The sequence below is a fragment of the Heliangelus exortis genome, chromosome 3 (assembly GCF_036169615.1).
Source record: "Heliangelus exortis chromosome 3, bHelExo1.hap1, whole genome shotgun sequence".
Lineage (NCBI taxonomy): Eukaryota > Metazoa > Chordata > Aves > Apodiformes > Trochilidae > Heliangelus > Heliangelus exortis.
The window spans coordinates 93,313,461-93,331,382 of record NC_092424.1 but is presented as its reverse complement, the minus strand read 5'-3'; the positions used below and the strand labels follow the sequence as shown (position 1 = coordinate 93,331,382).

The window sequence follows — 17,922 nt, the reverse complement described above, 5'->3', positions numbered from 1 at the left end:
AAATAAATATATGTGTGCAGTATCTTTCAACTACAGCAAAGGAAGTCTAGTATGTAACAGCAACTAGCACAACCAGACTGCTGGTACCATATCTATCACAGAACTAACAAATATGAAAGTTTAACTGGTCATGGAAAGTTTAACTGCACCCTAGGCAGATTTTTTTCAAAACTGTATATAACCCATAGAACTCTAGAATCTACTTCTGTTGGTGCTGGGTAACATCAATTAATTGTAGGCATCTATAGGAGCAACATGAGCCAATATATTGAAGAGAGGACATAGCTCTTAAGAATGTCTTCTAGCCCTGTTCCCTGTAGTGACATGGGACATGCTTACCAAGCATTTAAATCCACTGCTTTTATTTAAAAGTTTAACATACAATGCTATTAATGAGTCAGAATGATGAAATTTAGAGGTCAAATTCACCCACTTGTAATCAGTTCAAAGCATACTCCTGCAGCACAAAGAAAGTAAGGCATTAACTGCTTATGAAGCTGCCATATTGACAGATACGGTAGCAAAAAGTTCTGTGCTTCCATTAAGCCTAAAATTACAGTTTCAGTAATGAAAGCAATGTCTCAGCACTTTTAAATGTTCACAAAGTCAGGCACCATTACGACTTTCCCTAATACAATAGCTTCCAAAACTGTTTGAATCTTACACACACCCCCTCACAGGAATACAAGATTCTTGTCATCTAAACAATTTGAACAATGTTATCTAATAAACAGCTCCAAAAAAAGCCTAGGAAGTAAAGTTATTTTGAAGGATAAGATAATAATGATAAGATAATGATGTTTTCTTTTCTCTTCCAGGTAGATTTAAATTGTGTGTCAAAAACTTTGAAATCATAAATACAGATACCCCAAGTTTCTCAGATAATGACTCACAAAGTAACTATTGGTGTTGTTTCAGATAAATTTCTGCCCCTCATTTTGCCACAATTAGTATAAGTTATGCTTCTTGATGTTAGGCTAGAATAAGCTTCGCAGACCAATTCTCCATGATGAAATTAAGCAAAACACAAATACATTTTTAGTAGAATGTATTTCTGCTCCTGTAACCACATGGCATGCAAGAATCATGGAAATGACTGCAAAATAGGAAAAAGATAAAGTTCTCCACCATACTTGAAAGTTCTTTTAAAATCAATGGGAAACTAAAGACAAGGGGGAAAACCACCATGTAATGTTCCTAATTTCATTAATCTTAAATTTATATAATATATTAGTTTATAAATATTCCATACGTATTATTTCATTTAAACATAACTTGAAATTTGATCAAGCATCAGCTATGTATCCAATGAGTCAAGATGTTTGATGAAGAGGAAATTATTACAGGCACTGGACAGCAAAGTAATTCTGGCTACAGATCTAGTCCTGCAATATGAAACTTGAGTGAAAATAACATCTCATTTAAAAAATTTATGTTTGGTTCTTCTTTCCCCTCTGTTTTAGAGAGGCATATATTTTGCACAAAACAGGTGCTGATATTTGACTGGGGATATTGTGCAATTTATATATACTGAAGACAAACACAATGGATCTTAGCTTGTGGTTAATGGTGATGAGGCCTGCTAGTGCCACCTGAAAGCTCAAAAGATGCCTATTTCCATGTTAGCTGATTTTAACAAAATTTATGAGATACAACAATTCTATTATTTTGCCCACATAGCAGTTTCTAACAATTATATAAAAATCCAAGTAGGGACTTGACGTTTCCTCTATGAGTAAAAGTAATTACTTTGTCCAAAAAGCAAACCTCTGGCCTTTTAACCTTAGTAGGTCAAGTCTCAAAACCAGAGTTCAGTGAGACTGTGTGGACAGAAAAAGTAAGTGGAAATAACACTTGTAAGAAAACATTGTTAAATCTAAAAAAATCTAGTTTTATCTTTCCTGACACCAAGTTTCCACCATATTTTCAAAATGACACTTCAAAATGTAAAATTTTTCCTATTACCTTCATAGACAGATCAGTAAGTTTTTTGAAGATGAAAAATAGCTTTTGGGTCATTCTCATGACATTGGCATATAAATCTTAGAAATCGCTTAGGGGGAAAAAATATCTTGATTTACTAGTAAACTTCATAGAATGCCTGTCAGCAGTAAATCGAATTGTCTGATATTTCTACATTGCAAGGCACATCTCAAAATGCACCATAAAAATAAATGAATGTGTAGTGCAGAGAAAGCTGGGAAGGATTAACTTTAGGTAAATATAGTTAAAAAGTCCTCAAAATGAATTGTTTGAAGTGTCCAGGATGCCAGCAGTATAGCGGTCATGGAGGCTTTTTGCTGTCTTATCATAGATGGCTGTCAGAAAACAATCTGTTGGAACACATTAATGCAAAATAAACCTAGTATTCTTAAAACTAAGAGTAAGATCTCTACATATATGGCTTAGCCACTTCAACTTAATTTAAAAAAAAAAAAAGATAAATTATTAGGACATATTAAGTATTTTACAGCACCCTTTTCTTTAACAGCTTCCTCAAAATGAAGATCTATTCCTCATTACCGAAAGACTAAGACTGAAGGAGAAATTTTTCTTCTACCAAATTTAGTAACTTTATATAGAGTCTGTACAACATACCAGAGAGCAAATGAAGAACAGAAAGAATCAGAAATTGAAACATGGAGTGTGAGTAAAAATAATTAAAACTTAAGAGAGCTGTGCTTTAAAGATTTCTACAATTCAAAGGGTTGCCATTATTGTCTGCAGTGATTAGTAGATGTTTAAAAAATATTACAGTACATACTGTAGCTCCTCTCCACCAGCTGCAGCATTTTGTGAAACTGTAGTTCACCAGTACACCAGTTTGTTAGTATATCTAGTTATGGAAAACCTGAAAGCAAACGCAGCAGATGCACTAAATATTAGACTTTTCTATGTTCGTGTAGATTAGTGGTTCAGTTTACCGTGACCTTTAAAGTCACCTTTCCTTATAAGAATACAAGAGACCTGTGAGAAATGAATCAGTATTATTTAATGTTCCTAGATAAAAAGAAGTCACTGTAACTAAAGACCAGAAATGTTATTGAATAAGAAATGTTATTGAATGTGTCTTATTACTTCTGAATGACCTCGAGTTTACAAATGTGTTTGTGTTAGCACTGAATCAACATAGTATTTCTGAAAGGAATTCTTAAGACCCTGCTATATAACTGTTTTTAAGCACTGTTAGGATAAAATTTGAATTTTCTTATCCAATTTCCAGGTGTATATATACAATCCTTATTGTAACACTTGTCCTTAGGGCCAGAGAGTGCCTTTTTTGATACTGTTAGTAGCGTAGGTGAAGCCTTTTGGTTTTAATTTCAGAGAGGCTCAGAGAACTTACAGTGACTCTAAATGGATATGCCTCTGCTACATACAATCAGCTGATGGAAGTGTATAGAGAAGCCAGAACAAGACTCCTCACAGTGGTAGGCCAAGTGACAATAGACTAAGTTTGCAGCATGGGAAACTGAGCTGAAATTGTGAGGAACAGCAGGAACTGGAACAAAATAGATGAAACTCTTAATCTTTCCTTTATTTTACTCATACACATAGACTTTACCAACCTACTTGACTCCATCCTTTTGCTTAATCTTCATCCTTGCTTAACCATATCAAGCCCTGAAACCCCACTCCCAACCTCTCAGGTACATCTCTCCCCCCCTTCACCATACTTTGCATGCTTTCATTTCCCTGAAATGAAAAGTCACAAGCAAAATCCTTACAAGCTACATTTTTTTATTTATAATGTCATAGCAAACTGGAAGGTGAGTTATAGGAAAAGAGTGGAAAAAGGGAAAAGAAGAAGGGGATCAGAGTGGTGTGTATGGATAAGGAAGTCTAATAGAAAACAAACAAAAGCCAAGTGTCATGCACCAGAAAAGGATGGTGGTGGGGGGGGGTGAGAGGGAATAAATTCCTATTTCTCCATTTCATTTTCTCAGCAATGTCAAGATAAGTAGCACAAATCTGGCAGCTTTGAGTATTCCCAAGCTATCTCTCTCTAAGGGATTCAGGAGGCCCCGAAATTTCTTCAACTAGACCTTCCAAACCAAAGAGTTCCTGAAAAACCTTGTCCTCATGGTTCTCAGTTCATGCTTCCACCTTGGCTTCCATATAACTATCAACAAAGACCATGAGGACTGAAAGTTGACCCCTTGCCACCTCTCCTGACTATTGTTCAGCTTCTAGAGGGATTTAAACAGGGCCACATCCTTCTATCCCTTCGCAAGCTTTTTTAGTGATATAACCAGTGGCTGACAAGCCAGCCTGTCTCCACAGAGCTCCTCAAGTCAATCCTTTTTTGTGACCAAAACTTCCTTTTCAGATTTCTCTGTGAAAGAAACACATGGGACAGAACACATTAATCCCTTTCAGTGTCTTTGCTATTACACACCACTTTGTATGAGCATGGATCCAGCATCCTGTATTGCCTCAAATGCACCTAAGAGGTAAATATCTTTCAAGTAAGTCGAGGGAGCTCCACATTACATTGCCATATGACTACCAAGCTCTTGCCTACAAACAATTCAGCCAGGTCTGGTGCTTGTGAATTAGCCACATAGGTAAACTCACAGAGGGATTACTGCTGTAGAAGTGTATCTGCAGGGGCTACACCCTGAAGTCTGTAACACTGTGTCCCAGTAAAAGTGCTATGTCCTGTTGAAACTCTGAGATATACAGAATACTCTTCCTCCACACACACTCCTCTTCTGATTCACCTTTCTTTGCTTCCTCCCCCATGCTTATTTTCCCTACCTAATGACTTAGCTTTCTTCAGAATGGCAGCCAACCTCTTCATCAGTCTACAAAACCACATCTAGATTGAGCCTAGGAGACAAGGGTTCTTTCCCAACAGTTTTTTAGATATGTCTGGCTTTTTGGGAGGGTGGGAAAGTTAACTGTATGGATACAAAATGCAAGTTAGAGTGTCTCACATTTCCTTCAGGCTATAATAATCCTGACCTGTTTACTGTATGTTATGTGGATATAATAGGGATAGCTGAGGTGTATAGATGGAAAGTGCTACTACAGAACTCTGGTAGAAGTCCAAGATTGTCTCCTCACTGCCCCAACAGCCTCTACTCAGATACCACACATATGGAGTCACAGCCTTACTACATCTCCCTTTATGTTTCCTTAAAGTGCCTCAGTGGGCCATGTTGGGGTTTTAGATTTACCAAGAGATATATTAGAATGAGCAGCTTCACACCTAGTTAGGCTTCGTTAGTTTTCTGAAAAGATTTATCTTGTAAATACTTCATAAACTTCAGAATGTGTTGGACATATTCTATACATGCTTATTTCACACCAAAAGGAAACATTTGTGGAATATGCAGCATCTATTCTATTTTAAACACAGTTGCCAAATAAGATGGCTATTAGCCTTTTTAACAGGATACTAGAACTACTTTTGATGAGCATTCTTGATGAGCAATTCAGATTTTAGAATGTCTCAAGTCTGAAAGACTGTATTTGTATCAGAAAATACAGCAGTGACAGAGAATTCATGGGCACAGGAGTTTGTTCATTTATGCTGTAAAGCAGTAAGAACACTCTCCAGTATGCTTTGGCATAGTTCAACTGGTACTCTTCCAAGTATTTCATAGGTATGAGCCAGGTGCACTTTCCAGTTGGCAGTGTTAATATGGTCATGTTGTGGAACCTAAAAGAGATTTGTAGTGTGCATGTGAGCTGAGCTGTGATGACTGCCCTCAATGCCAGGGTCTTTTAATTTCCTAGTATTGCGTGGGGTGGCAGATGCATTATGAAGATTCTTGGAATGAGGCTTCTAAAAGCCAGATTGACTGCCTTGTTTTTTATAGACCACAGGCTGATTTTTTTTTCCCCCTTTATTTATTTACTTATTCATATGCAGAGAGCTGAAACATGAAAAACACTAGATCTGTCATGTACAACTAATGTCTATCTCACATGAAAACATCTAGGGTTAAGTTGATGGAATGAAGAGATAGTAAAAGTGCAGTTTCTTCCAAAGCGTTCTTTTCTCCACTCAAATTTGTGTGTGCCTAATTTTCCCTTTTAATTTGTCTGGATACAATTTCAAGTCTACTAAGGTTCCCGGCATGCTTTTTTTCCTTAAATGAGAGGGCAGTTTAGCATTCATGTGAATTTAATGTAGTACATAGTTGATCTTTGTGACTAAACACATTTAAATTTCTTGCTGAAAGTATTTTTTCTAGACCTTAAATCACAGTTGTATCTTTTTGTACACCCTTGTAGTTTTTTTCTGACCTCCTATTTACAAAGTGAACTGCAGAAATATATGCAAAGTCTAATACAGCTTCATGTGCAGTGATACTAAAAATCACTTTTTTTCTGTTTTCTTTTAAAAATTACTATTTCTGTTTGATACTCCTGTTCTATATCCAGTGATTCAACACCTCATATTTTGCTGCAGAATCACAGTTAACACGCTTATAAATCCTTTTCAGCGATAGCATCTTTTAGGATCTAATACTTTTTTTTTATAAAGATGACCTCAATGTCTCTATTTCTAATTCATCTATTCTGGAAGTTATGTTCACAACAATTTGTTTAAATAGACTTGAATTACCAACATGGCAAAACTGTACCTCATGACTTTTTTCATTAACATTTTTCATACTACAATTGCCTGTATTATCAACTTTTTTTTCAGCAAGTCTAAATCCTTATTTACACACCACTGTTGAGCAGCATCACACCAAGCAGCAGACCCATGGACTTTTCACAGCATTCCTTTTTTTCAGTGATAATTTCCTACTGTCTGCTTGAGAGTTATGTCTTAATCAACTTCTTGTGCAATTACTGATGGTCTTTATTTCTATTTGTTAATTATTGTGTGCTACTAAATCAGTTGTATCTTTTCTAATTTAATACATAAGTAGTTATGTTATCAGCCAGGCTTTCAAGGATTAAATGAGGTATGGGTGACAAGAACTATTCTCTAAAATCTGCTAACAAGATTTTAACTCTATCCTGTCATATTTTCTATCAAAATATCTCAATCATATTTTCTTTTTCATCCTCAAATGTTAACATTGGGATAAATGCTAATTTGTTTCTTGTGGGGTTTTTTTGTTTGTTTTAGTTTTTAGCAAAATAATAGCACTTGCCCAGGCATTTGGTAGTTCCTTTATATTCCAAGGCAGACTTAAAATGGTTTCATGGTAAAGGGCTACTCAGATATTTCTTCAGAACTACAAGTTACAAGTCCTGTGTTGTTTCTGATTTTAAAAAATACTTGTCTATGATTTTTTTCCTAAATCCTTCCCATTTACAAATACCTGGACTAGTGCTAAGTTAAGCAATATCTAAAACTAACTCTCACCAATTGCAAAATCCAAGGTGAAAAATTCTAATTAATATCAAATACTTGTGTTACTCTATTTTGCTAACACTGTCTCCATTCCCTGCACTTAATGAGAATTTCCTTAGTCAAATCTCTTTCATTCCTCACGCTCTTAAAAAAATACCCTTATAATTCCAAGGGCCACCAGCTATGGATCTGTTTTCCTGCTATTTTTAGTTTCCTTTAACAAATCTCTAGAGGCCTATAATCATATTTTTATTGTCCTATCTTTGCCCAATCAAATGTCCATCTTTTCATCTGATACTTACATCCCCTCAGTCTTTAATTACTTAGAATTTACTTCTGTTATTTACAAAACCATTTCATTGCTAAGCCAATCAACAGTCTGAACTGTTGATTTAAGGAGTCCTTAAGAATTTTTACATTTATTATAAATATTAATTATTAAATATTCTTATAGCGATTTGATTCTGTTTGGTTTCTTTGTTTGGGTTACTTGTTTCTTCTTTTGTTTTTTTAGTTATTTTTGTTTGTTTTTTTTTTTAATCTTTAACCCTTGAGCAAATTTTACTTGTCTTCTTTGACATATTTCACAGTCTTTTGGTACACCAAAATACAAAGAGGTCTTCAGTTTCTATTTGACATTTGAATTGCCTGAAAACCCTCCTCCATCTGCTGCTTGATCTTCAACCCAATTAAAGTACTGCTCTTTTTTCCTCCCAAGACTACCAGGAACATAAGTTTCTTCTTTGTGGCAAATTACCTACAGCATAGTTAAAAGAATTTTAAAATATCCCTACATGTTTTTTCTGCAAGGCATGACCCAAAAAAGAATTCTTGCAGGTTTTAATAGGTTAAATGCTGCACTGCAAGGAGAAACAGGTAGTGATCATTTTCTAGCAACTGCTTTCAACAGCTGAGTGCTTGTAGCGTTATTGTTTATGATTAACAACCTGGTGTTTCTCCTTAGGCTGGAGAAGATACCTGAACCCTGATCTACCATTAGTACACTATTGGTGTAAGAGGGAAAGGGAGAGAAAACTAAGCATTGTGGTTTGGCTTTCCTGACAAAAAAAATCAAAACAAACAAACAAATCAGAAAACAAAAACAAAACCTGCAAAAAACAAACACCCCCCCCCAAAACAACCAACCAAACAAAAAACCCCAACAATAAAACTGAAACTGCTATTCTGCACAACTTTGAGTGATTTCTGTTACGAATCTGAGTGGAAACATGTATGATCTTTAGGCCAAAAGTGAGAAGCTTAAACATTCCTCTTACCTTAGTATTTCTTACTGAGGAGTGTAGCTGGCTCCACACAGCTGCCTCGCTGCTGCAGATCTCACATGCAAATTCTTACCTGTCACATCATTTCTTCATGGGCTGCAGGCACAAAACTTGATGCTGAAGCTTCTACTAAGCAACAAACACACCCACAAAGTTAAACACTGCAAAACTAAGCCCAAGTTTCCTTGTGCATTAGGCTCCAAGCATGTTCACATTTCTATATATTTACTATATATGTCTGTAATTTAAAAGAAATAGAATTTCATAAAAGCAAATGAAACTGTTAAACAGGATTTTCTACTTCCTGGTATCATATACAATCAAGTCCTGCTAACTGGTCACTAGGCATAGGTCAGCCATTGTTTGTTTGCTTGGCTTTTTTTGTGGCATTTTTTGTTGTTGTTGTTGGTTTTATTTTTTGTTTTTGTTTTTTTGATTTGCCATGGTGAGACTACAATCTTTGTGAAAAGCATTTTGTCTTAGAAGACTGTCATTAACAAGATCTTGCAACTCTAATCCAGCTTTACTGTTGACACTCAAATTTTAAAAAAGGCCTCCAGGATGGAACTCTAAAGTGTTTCTTTTTTCGTGTGTGTGCATTACATATATATGCTTAAAAGTAATTTATTCTACATGTTTACAGGCAGTATTCTGCAGAAGACCTCTTCCTCTTCCGCCTTCTGATTTCTCTCAAGCATTAAGCCACATGCATTGATGCTCCTGTAGTTTCGAGTTAGTAATTGTTCTATAGCAGGAACAGTGTATTTAATGTAGTGTTTGACATCAAAAGCTTATTTTAAAAAAGCATTTTCCATTTTGAATAAATCATACCAATAGGTATGCTTTCTTTTGATACTGCTTATGACCCTGCTGCTGCTACAGAGCTAGAAGACGCCAGTTGAAAAACAAATATATTTTCTCTTTACAGGTTCAGCTGTGGTTCTTGCATAAGTGCGTCCTCAACACACAGAAAATATTTATTTTCTATAAATAGTTTGTCTAAAATCCAAAATTAAATACACTATGTCACTTTTTTCAATAAGGAGAAATAATTTTCAAAAGCTGGGATTGCAATCTCAGAATAGTGAAAAGAACAATAGTTAACTTGTATAGTGTATGTGAGACAATTGTTTGTGAGAAGAGGTAAAAATCACGACTCGCTGTCTGATAATGCCTCAATATCTGCACTGATAGTATCAGTGATTATAGGTTGTAGCTTAGTGTCAACAGGAAAGTCATATTATTCTGAGAGATGAGAACTTTTAGCAACTGTCCAGAAGATATCACATTACCCAGGATAGATTGTGAAGATGACAAAGGAAACAAAGACATCCATATATCTTATTTTCTAAAAATGCATCACAATCATCTACTACCTCTGATTCTCAATGGAATAATAAGTAGAATATTCTTGAAGCTTGACTCATTTTTTCTTAAGCTGTTATAAAGTAAATTAAATAAAGAAATCTTTTACAGGAATACAGAGTAAAATAATTTCATTCAAAAAAATCATTTAGAATTTCAGGTCTTGATCCTGAAAACACCAGTATATGTGGCTATCTTTATGCATGTAAACATTTTCATTTCAGTATAAGTATGTACTTCTAAGTGACTACAGAAGTAGCTCCCAGATAGAACTGGCAACACCTCCAGTTCCAAGTGATGCATCACTACCATAGGCAGGATGTGGGCCTGTGGAAGAATGCATAGGTTACTTTTTATAAAACCAAATTATCTAGGAACCTAAGTCCCATTATAAAATCTGAATTATAATTAACAGTAGGTAGATCCCATCTCACCAGACAGAACATGAAAATCTGACCATTGGAAAATTATTTTTCCAATGCTTACAAATTTAAAATTATAAGAGTAGGATTCTACTGAATAATTTAATGATTTAATGTAATGAAAAATCAGTCTCTGAGATTTAAAGCATAGAAGTAAATAGAAGAAAAAAAGCTGATAAGAATACGTCACACAAAAGCTGAAAATCTAAAATTAAATATTTAATTAGAACTCTGATTTTGCTTTCAAGGTTGCACAGGCTATATTACAATCTTTTCTAGCATTTATTTTTTTGCCGAAGAGAATACTGTTTATTTTTAACAGGCCACTTTACTATTAATACATGTGTAATAGGTTGAGAACTGAAAATCAGCTAAAGATGGTAAATTTTACACTACTGGGAAAATTACAATTTTTTTTTTGTATTGTAAAAACATTTATTTTTAACAATTTACCTACATTAATCAAAAAAGTACATCATATTTAATAATTTTACAAATTCTTCATAAAAAATATATCTCTGTACAAAAAGTTCTTTTGCACCTACTTCATGTCACAGCAGCATGTAGTGAAATGGCAGAATGAAATACTGGGAATGAAAATTAGATTGACTTGGTCATAATGCCAGTGTTTTTCAACAGCCTTCCCCCCACCCTCCCACCTTTTTTTTTTTTTTTTTTTTTTTTTTCTTTTTTCTTAATAACAGCTTTTGTTTTCTTTACAAAATATTTTACACAAGAAAAAAAATTATTGCAGCTAGCCTGAAGAAAGGCAAGATGTGTGATACAAGCAGCAGTTTTAACAGCTTTGAAGCACATAACCTGTTGTTTTTTGTTTTGTTTTTTTTTTAAATAAAAAAAAATAGCATGTATTATTAGCCTGTCATAATGATCTGGTCAACACTGGGGGAAAAGTCTTCTGCATATATCTCAGAAAGCAGATTTCCTGGTTGCCATTACCTGGCCACTGCACAACATTTTAAGAGTCATGTTCTGATGAGCACCATATATATGTGCATGCATACACAGCCCTCTGTAAAATAAATTCAGGAGAAAGAGATCCAACTTGAGCAGAAGACATAGCAGAGAAGGAGAGGCATCTGAAGGATGTAGACTGACAAAACTACGAGAGCTTCCCTTTACTTGGGTTCCAGTCTGAAGCTCCTATTTAACCAATCCTCCAAACAAACATCTTAGGACAATCGGGGTGTGCCCCAGTTTTGAGTGTTCCTGATCAAAGAACACTCACTTGGGACAAACACTCCTTACATAACCCAAAATGAACCACTAGATGAAGGATTCACAGGGCTCTTTAACACAAAGGATCAAATAGTTTAACTAAAGTTTTTTCAGGAACCTTTCCTCCAACACATTGCTCAGTGGTCAAAGCTCACTGATGAATACACAAAACAGCCACTGCAGCTACTTAGCTAGAATCTTTCACTTGTATCCAACACTCCTTTTTTTTTTTTTTTTTTTTTTTCTTTTTCTTTTTTTATTTCTTTGTTTGGTTTGGGTTTGTTTTTTTTTTTTTTTTCTGTCATTGCCAGTACAGAAAGACTTCCGGAGAAGTAAGAAGTAATGTCAATTTTGAACACCTGTCAAAAACTTTAAGCACAAAACAGCTTCCCTTCCTGGCCCACTGTTCCTACGGAAGCTCCTCATTTGCAGATCAACTTCCTCTATGTGAGGGAGGATCCAGACAACAACTTTGATCTGATGATTTTGTTCTTTCTCAGGAAATGTGAAGGGCTTTCAGATGTGACAGATAAATGAACCTTACTGCACAAAAAACTCAGAAACAAACAAAAAAGAAACCAAAAAACTACTAACAAAATGAACAAGGAACTGACTGGAAAGGATTATTTATTAAATTTTCTTCAGAGTATCTTGCTCATATGAAGATTATAACAGCTGGAGGCCCTATGATACTGTATTATATTGCTGGCATTTTTCATCTAACAGATGTAGAGTTGTTAAGCTGACCAGGGGTTACCTTTGAAATTTTCTTTGCATACTGCAACATTAGTTGAAAAAACTATTATTGGGCTTACATTACCTTTTTGGTTTGTGTATAACAACCAGACCTACATACAAATGGAGTTCAGAAACATTTTTCTACAGTTTTTGATAGCAACTGGACATTAAGACAGTCTGAAATTCAGAAAGATAAAGAAAAACCAACAACAAAAAACAATCATGAATTTTAAAGTAAAGAAAAGCAACTTCCCTGCCTTCTGAACTCAGCGTTTGTGACTAAAATCAGATTTTGCTTCATTATTTCCTGTAGTTTCTCAATTTTAAAACTCAATTTAATTAATCTGCCCAATGGCATTTTGTTTGTTTGTTTTCATTGAATTAAACCTGTAATTCTAAGCAAATGTTAATGATTTACTCAACCATTCTTATTTACAAATGTCAAACTTTCTGTGTCAAACTGTGTAAGTACAAAAGCTGTAAGCAGCGTGTTTAAAAAAATTTGAAAAGAAAGAGAAAGCAAAGACAATTGAATATTTCTCTTTGTCCAAAATAGAAACTGGATGATACCTTGTTATAGACAATTTGCTCTGGATTTACATATGCTACTGTAAAGTGTTTTAGTTCTGTGTAACATCAGAAAATGATGTCATATTACAGGAAAAAATGGAAAAAATGCAAAAGGGAAGACTGTATTATGAGCACAGGCTCACAAGCTTTATGAGCTATCTAAAATAAATTACTATTCACATTTTTACATGGAAAGCAGCAATAGCTGCTAACCCCCCTGCTGTTAAAAGTATGATACTGACAATGGTGATTGATGACTGAGTTCAGACAAAAACAATACTGGCAATGAAATATTCTTGGAAATGGGCTCTTGTTCTGGTTGAAAATCTCCAGTGACTTGTAGTCATGTTTACAAAGAAATTCAGTCAAAAATTGACAAAAGAAATATTGTCCTCTATCGCACAGGATTTTACCTGGTGCTAAGCATGGGGCTCATAATTTACTATTCCAAGTAAATTTATTGTGGAATGTTTTGCTTGACAAAAAGTGAGTGAATGTCTATATACAATGGCCAGTGTGTAGAAACCCTGTATATTTTTACCAGTATCTTACTCAGTCATCCATAACACTCTAGTGCAAAAAAATTGTGCATTAACATTTTGCAATATAACGGCTGATTGGGAAATTGGCAAACTGCCCTATGTATGAGAAACACTGTAAGTTTCTTTATTTTTAGCAAGATTTCAATGGTAAAGCAGGTGTATGCAGCCTCAAGGAAGGTTGTCTTCTCCTTCAAGAGAGCTTTATTTCTTCAGAATATTCCAGGGGTTAATCTGTGGTGGTATCATTTGTCACAGTACTCAAAGGATTTATCCAAGTGCCCAGAGGAATTCATTGAAAGGCATCCAGCCACATACAAATATGAAAGTCTGAGGCATTAAATATGACAAACTGGCGTGACTCGGCAGTCTTCCTTAAAGTGTGCCTTGATTTGAAGCAGATGCGGCCAGGCATTTTGATCCAACTCTCAGATGAAAAAATATTCCTTATCTGATCCCCAGAAGACTGAGACATTTTTTACCAGAAAATTTAGCTGCATGTGGGCTGACAGAAGATGTTAAAGATTACAGCAGCAAAGCCGAGAGAAGAAGGGAAACTGGTATATGGCACCAAAGGAATCACTGCTTGTCCATCAGAGGTATGGCTATGAATCAGTCATATTGGGCACTGAAGGCTATACTACTGTACAAACTGTGTTTAGAGTCGTATCAAACCTCACAGCCTTTGCCTCTGTGGGTTTTAAGTTTGTGTCATACATGGGATTTTCAAATGAAGCCTGTCCATTACTGTTTTCATGTCCAGCATACCCATTGTACTGTACTTTTGGTCTTGTTCTGGGAAAAAAAAGACAGGAAACTATCATAAACATGTTGAAGAAGCAGCATTCATTCAATTTAATAAAACTTTAAAATGAAAAAATAAAACATTTGATTTGAGATTTCAATCTGATTTAGGCTATGAACAAAGAAAGTTAACAATCTTTGCTCCTTAACAAAATTCCTTATTTTTTTAACTGTTCATCATTAAGCACTGCCCTGGCTTGCACACCTTTGTGGAAATACTTACAAATATTTGCCTTTCTAGAGAAAAGACATTCTTGAAAGCTTCAATATTGTGTTCTTTAGTTACACTTATCTATCAAAATTAAAATAACAAGCATATTGAGTAGTTGAATAAACAACATTTACAATACCTGTGCTTGTAGAGGTAAAATGCAAACCCTGATAATATTAGAGCAAAGAATGGTACGAGGATGGCAGCTGCAACAGAACTGCTGTTTGTACCATAGTAATGATTAGAAAGATCTGTGTCTGCACTTAAAGGACCTGAAACAAAACAAAAAGAGCAGAAATAAAATTCCCATGTTTTCTAGCTCACGGTTCTTTTTTCTAGAATGAAAGAAAACTGTATTTTGATAAAAGTATCCTATTTAAAAACATGACATAAATAGTCTTCAGTATCACAGTATTGCTCCCGTTCACACCACTTAATGAAGTATAAGTAACTGTCAAAATTATTTGAAAGCAACGTTCAGAAAGTGAAACCATTATGAATTACACCTCAAACAAGTTACTATTTAATAAAGTCAAGCCATTTACCTTCTATCAAAAAAAAAAATTTTTTTGCTAATGTTGCAAAAATACTGCTTGCAGCCTTAATCAGATGAGAAATAAGAAGCTATGTGTGACCACATCAGATTTGGAAAAGTAGGAGAGAATTGAGGTAACTGCAATGAGCCACAATGGTTCTGGTCAGCTCAATAGCAATCCCAAGTCTGCAGACCTGTGTGGATTTCCTGGCTGCTCTACAACCCCTGTTTATCTGTGACACACAAGTGTGTTTTAGGGCATGTGGCAGCTATGTTTGCACTGGCATAAAACTGAGGTGCAGAGAATACAAAGACATTGGCCTCACTGGCTTCCTGATGAGGACAAACAGATAACCTGGTCTATAAGGCTTGTTGCAGAACCTTTTTTCCATCAGGAAAGAGATATTGTTAAATTGCTTAAATAGGTGGCTAACAATACAATTCAAATTGTGAAGGATGAAAAATAATTCTATAGTAAAAAAACATGTGACAGCTATTAAAACCTAACAAAACAAACAAAAAGCCCCCAGAAATGACTGCCTGGCAAAAGAGGTTAAATAATTTGGCGTCCCAACTTCAGCCTCCTTAAGCAGGTTCAGGTACAGTTCTAATTCTTTTGGCAAACTGATAACAGAAATCTCTTTGACTTTTGGGTTACTCTCTAAGGCTACATGCAAACAGAACTGCTTCTGAAAGAGAATAAACAGTACTTAGAAACAAGAATTCTTCCTGTTTTCAGGTCGCTGAGTTGCAAGACTGGGCATATCCACTGAGCCTTGTCTTTCTCTTGCATTGTGTGTTAAGGAATTCTTCATCAAATACATTGGTCTTTCACACTTAACCAAGTATTTCTCAGTAAATGCTGTTCTTTGAAGTATGCTTGCAGGTGAAGAATTTTATATTACATTATGCATGGACGAGGGCACTCATAGTTCATGCATACTTCTGGCTTAGTGAAAAGGCAGCAAATAATTTAACTTCCTGAAGGAATAGAAATATGTAAAGTCTGGAGGACGTGAGATCATTACCTCAGCAGAATATTAATGAACAAAATAGATTTTAAAAACAAACCAAGTTATGCTTGAATATAAGAGGTTATGGACCAATATTATGACTTTTTGTTGTCAGTAAATTTACTGTTTCCTTTTCACTGTAGGTTCTTCAGTAGAGAACAAGCAACCTATAGAAAATCAGGGCCTATTTACCATTCACACAAAGAAATCTTGTAGCAGAGACAGTATCTGCATTTGTAGCAAGGTGCATTGATGAGGTATCAAAGCTGAGGACAAGACGCCCTCAGCCTAGGGATGGATATGTAACTTGAATGCTCCGTACTAGCCTTGGGAATATACAAGCTGAGCTATCATTGCAATTCTAAATGATGATACAGAAAATGTTTTTCTCCACCATGGAATACATCCACTGGAGAATGCTGCAACTGTTGAATTGTCAATCTGCTTCTCCTTCATTTACCCCCATGACTTATTAATTTCACAGTTAAACCACTTTTAGTAGGTATTTTATATATAGAAGAAAAAAACCACACTAACACACACAACAAACCTCCCCAACAAAACTATGCTCTCAATATTTTTGACTAGCAAAGGCTGCTAAGGAATTCAGATGTTTGAACAACTCTTAATGCTCTGCTTCTATGGTGTGTTTAAGAAAATCAGAAGAAAAAAGGAGAGAGCACCCTGTAATCATCTTATTAGGTTGCTAGACTAGAAAAATGAGACAGTAGCATGTTAAGCAGAGTAAAGTTGGGATTTGAATTGCATATTTCAAATATGCACATTTCATTACATTTTTTATGTCATTCCATGGCATGAAACCAACATGTCTACTGCAGCTAATTTTGAATTCTGAATTCATTCTTGCAAGACCCAAAGAGATTATACATATTAAAACTCTATGCATTTACCTTGTCTTTGGAGCATAAATTTTCCAAAGTCTTTTCCATGTATATCACCTTGATAGGTAAAAACACCTCTTTCAAGCCCTGATGATACCTAGAATATATTGAAATAGGAAAGAGATTTCTGAAACCAATAAATAAGAAAGCTTAGGCATTTGTTTTTTCTTACTTAGAGTATATAGAGCCTAGATTTTCACTTTTCACCTTTAAAATATTAGCGAACTCTCTCTCTTTATATAATACTTATGATTTTAAGTTTGCAACTTAAGTTTGCTTAAGTATTAAGCAAAATTGCAAAATAATGCCTGGAATGGCTTTAAAATATTTCATGTATATTTCTGGATTTTAAAATTCCTCAACTGTCATAAACATAACTGAGTAACTATAAGGATTCAGAAGTCAACTCAATTGACATTTTAAAATACTTTTCACAAAAAGTCTCATGAAGTGTAAAGGAGAAATGCAAGGAGTAAAATAACACTCTTTTTCTTTAAAATTCAGTATCATTTTATTATAGTGAACTATTTACCAAACCAAAAGAAGGAAAATATTTCTAAAGTTTATTTTTACTCTATACATATTTTACTTTATATAATAAAAACTTTTACTCTATACCATTACAAAATACAGTGATTCACTCCACCTTTACCTTAGCAAACTAGAAATTGCAATTGGACTCTGTAGATAGAAGTTTGTGTACATATTTCTTAAAAGAAAACTTATGTGATCTCTGCATTGGCATCTACAGTGCCGTAGTTCATATTTATAATAGAAAAAGTTGAATAGAGATATATAGAAAATCACAAATAATTTCAAAACTTAAACTCTAGCAGCTTTATCATTAGCAGTCTGGTTACTTACATAACCATCGAGTGCCCAGTTGTCATTTTCAAACTTGCTTGCAAAAATGTCACTGGGCCCTTTAATTTGAAAAACTTTCAAGAGCAAATGGGCTTCTTCTTTCTTGTAAACACCTA

General features: G+C 34.8%; 1 protein-coding gene across 1 annotated transcript in view; it reads right to left on the bottom strand.

Annotated features, from left to right (window-relative positions):
- Positions 1-10,600: 10,600 nt before the first annotated feature.
- CSMD1 (CUB and Sushi multiple domains 1) overlaps positions 10,601-17,922 on the bottom strand; it is a 956,173-nt gene continuing 948,851 nt past the window's right edge. The window contains exons 67-70 of the mRNA XM_071741767.1: positions 17,807-17,919; positions 16,952-17,039; positions 14,632-14,764; positions 10,601-14,272 (exon numbers count right to left, since the gene is read on the bottom strand). Of these exons, the coding sequence (XP_071597868.1) occupies positions 14,113-14,272; positions 14,632-14,764; positions 16,952-17,039; positions 17,807-17,919 (494 nt within the window). The 3' untranslated portion in view covers positions 10,601-14,112. The remainder of the gene's footprint in view (positions 14,273-14,631; positions 14,765-16,951; positions 17,040-17,806; positions 17,920-17,922) is intronic.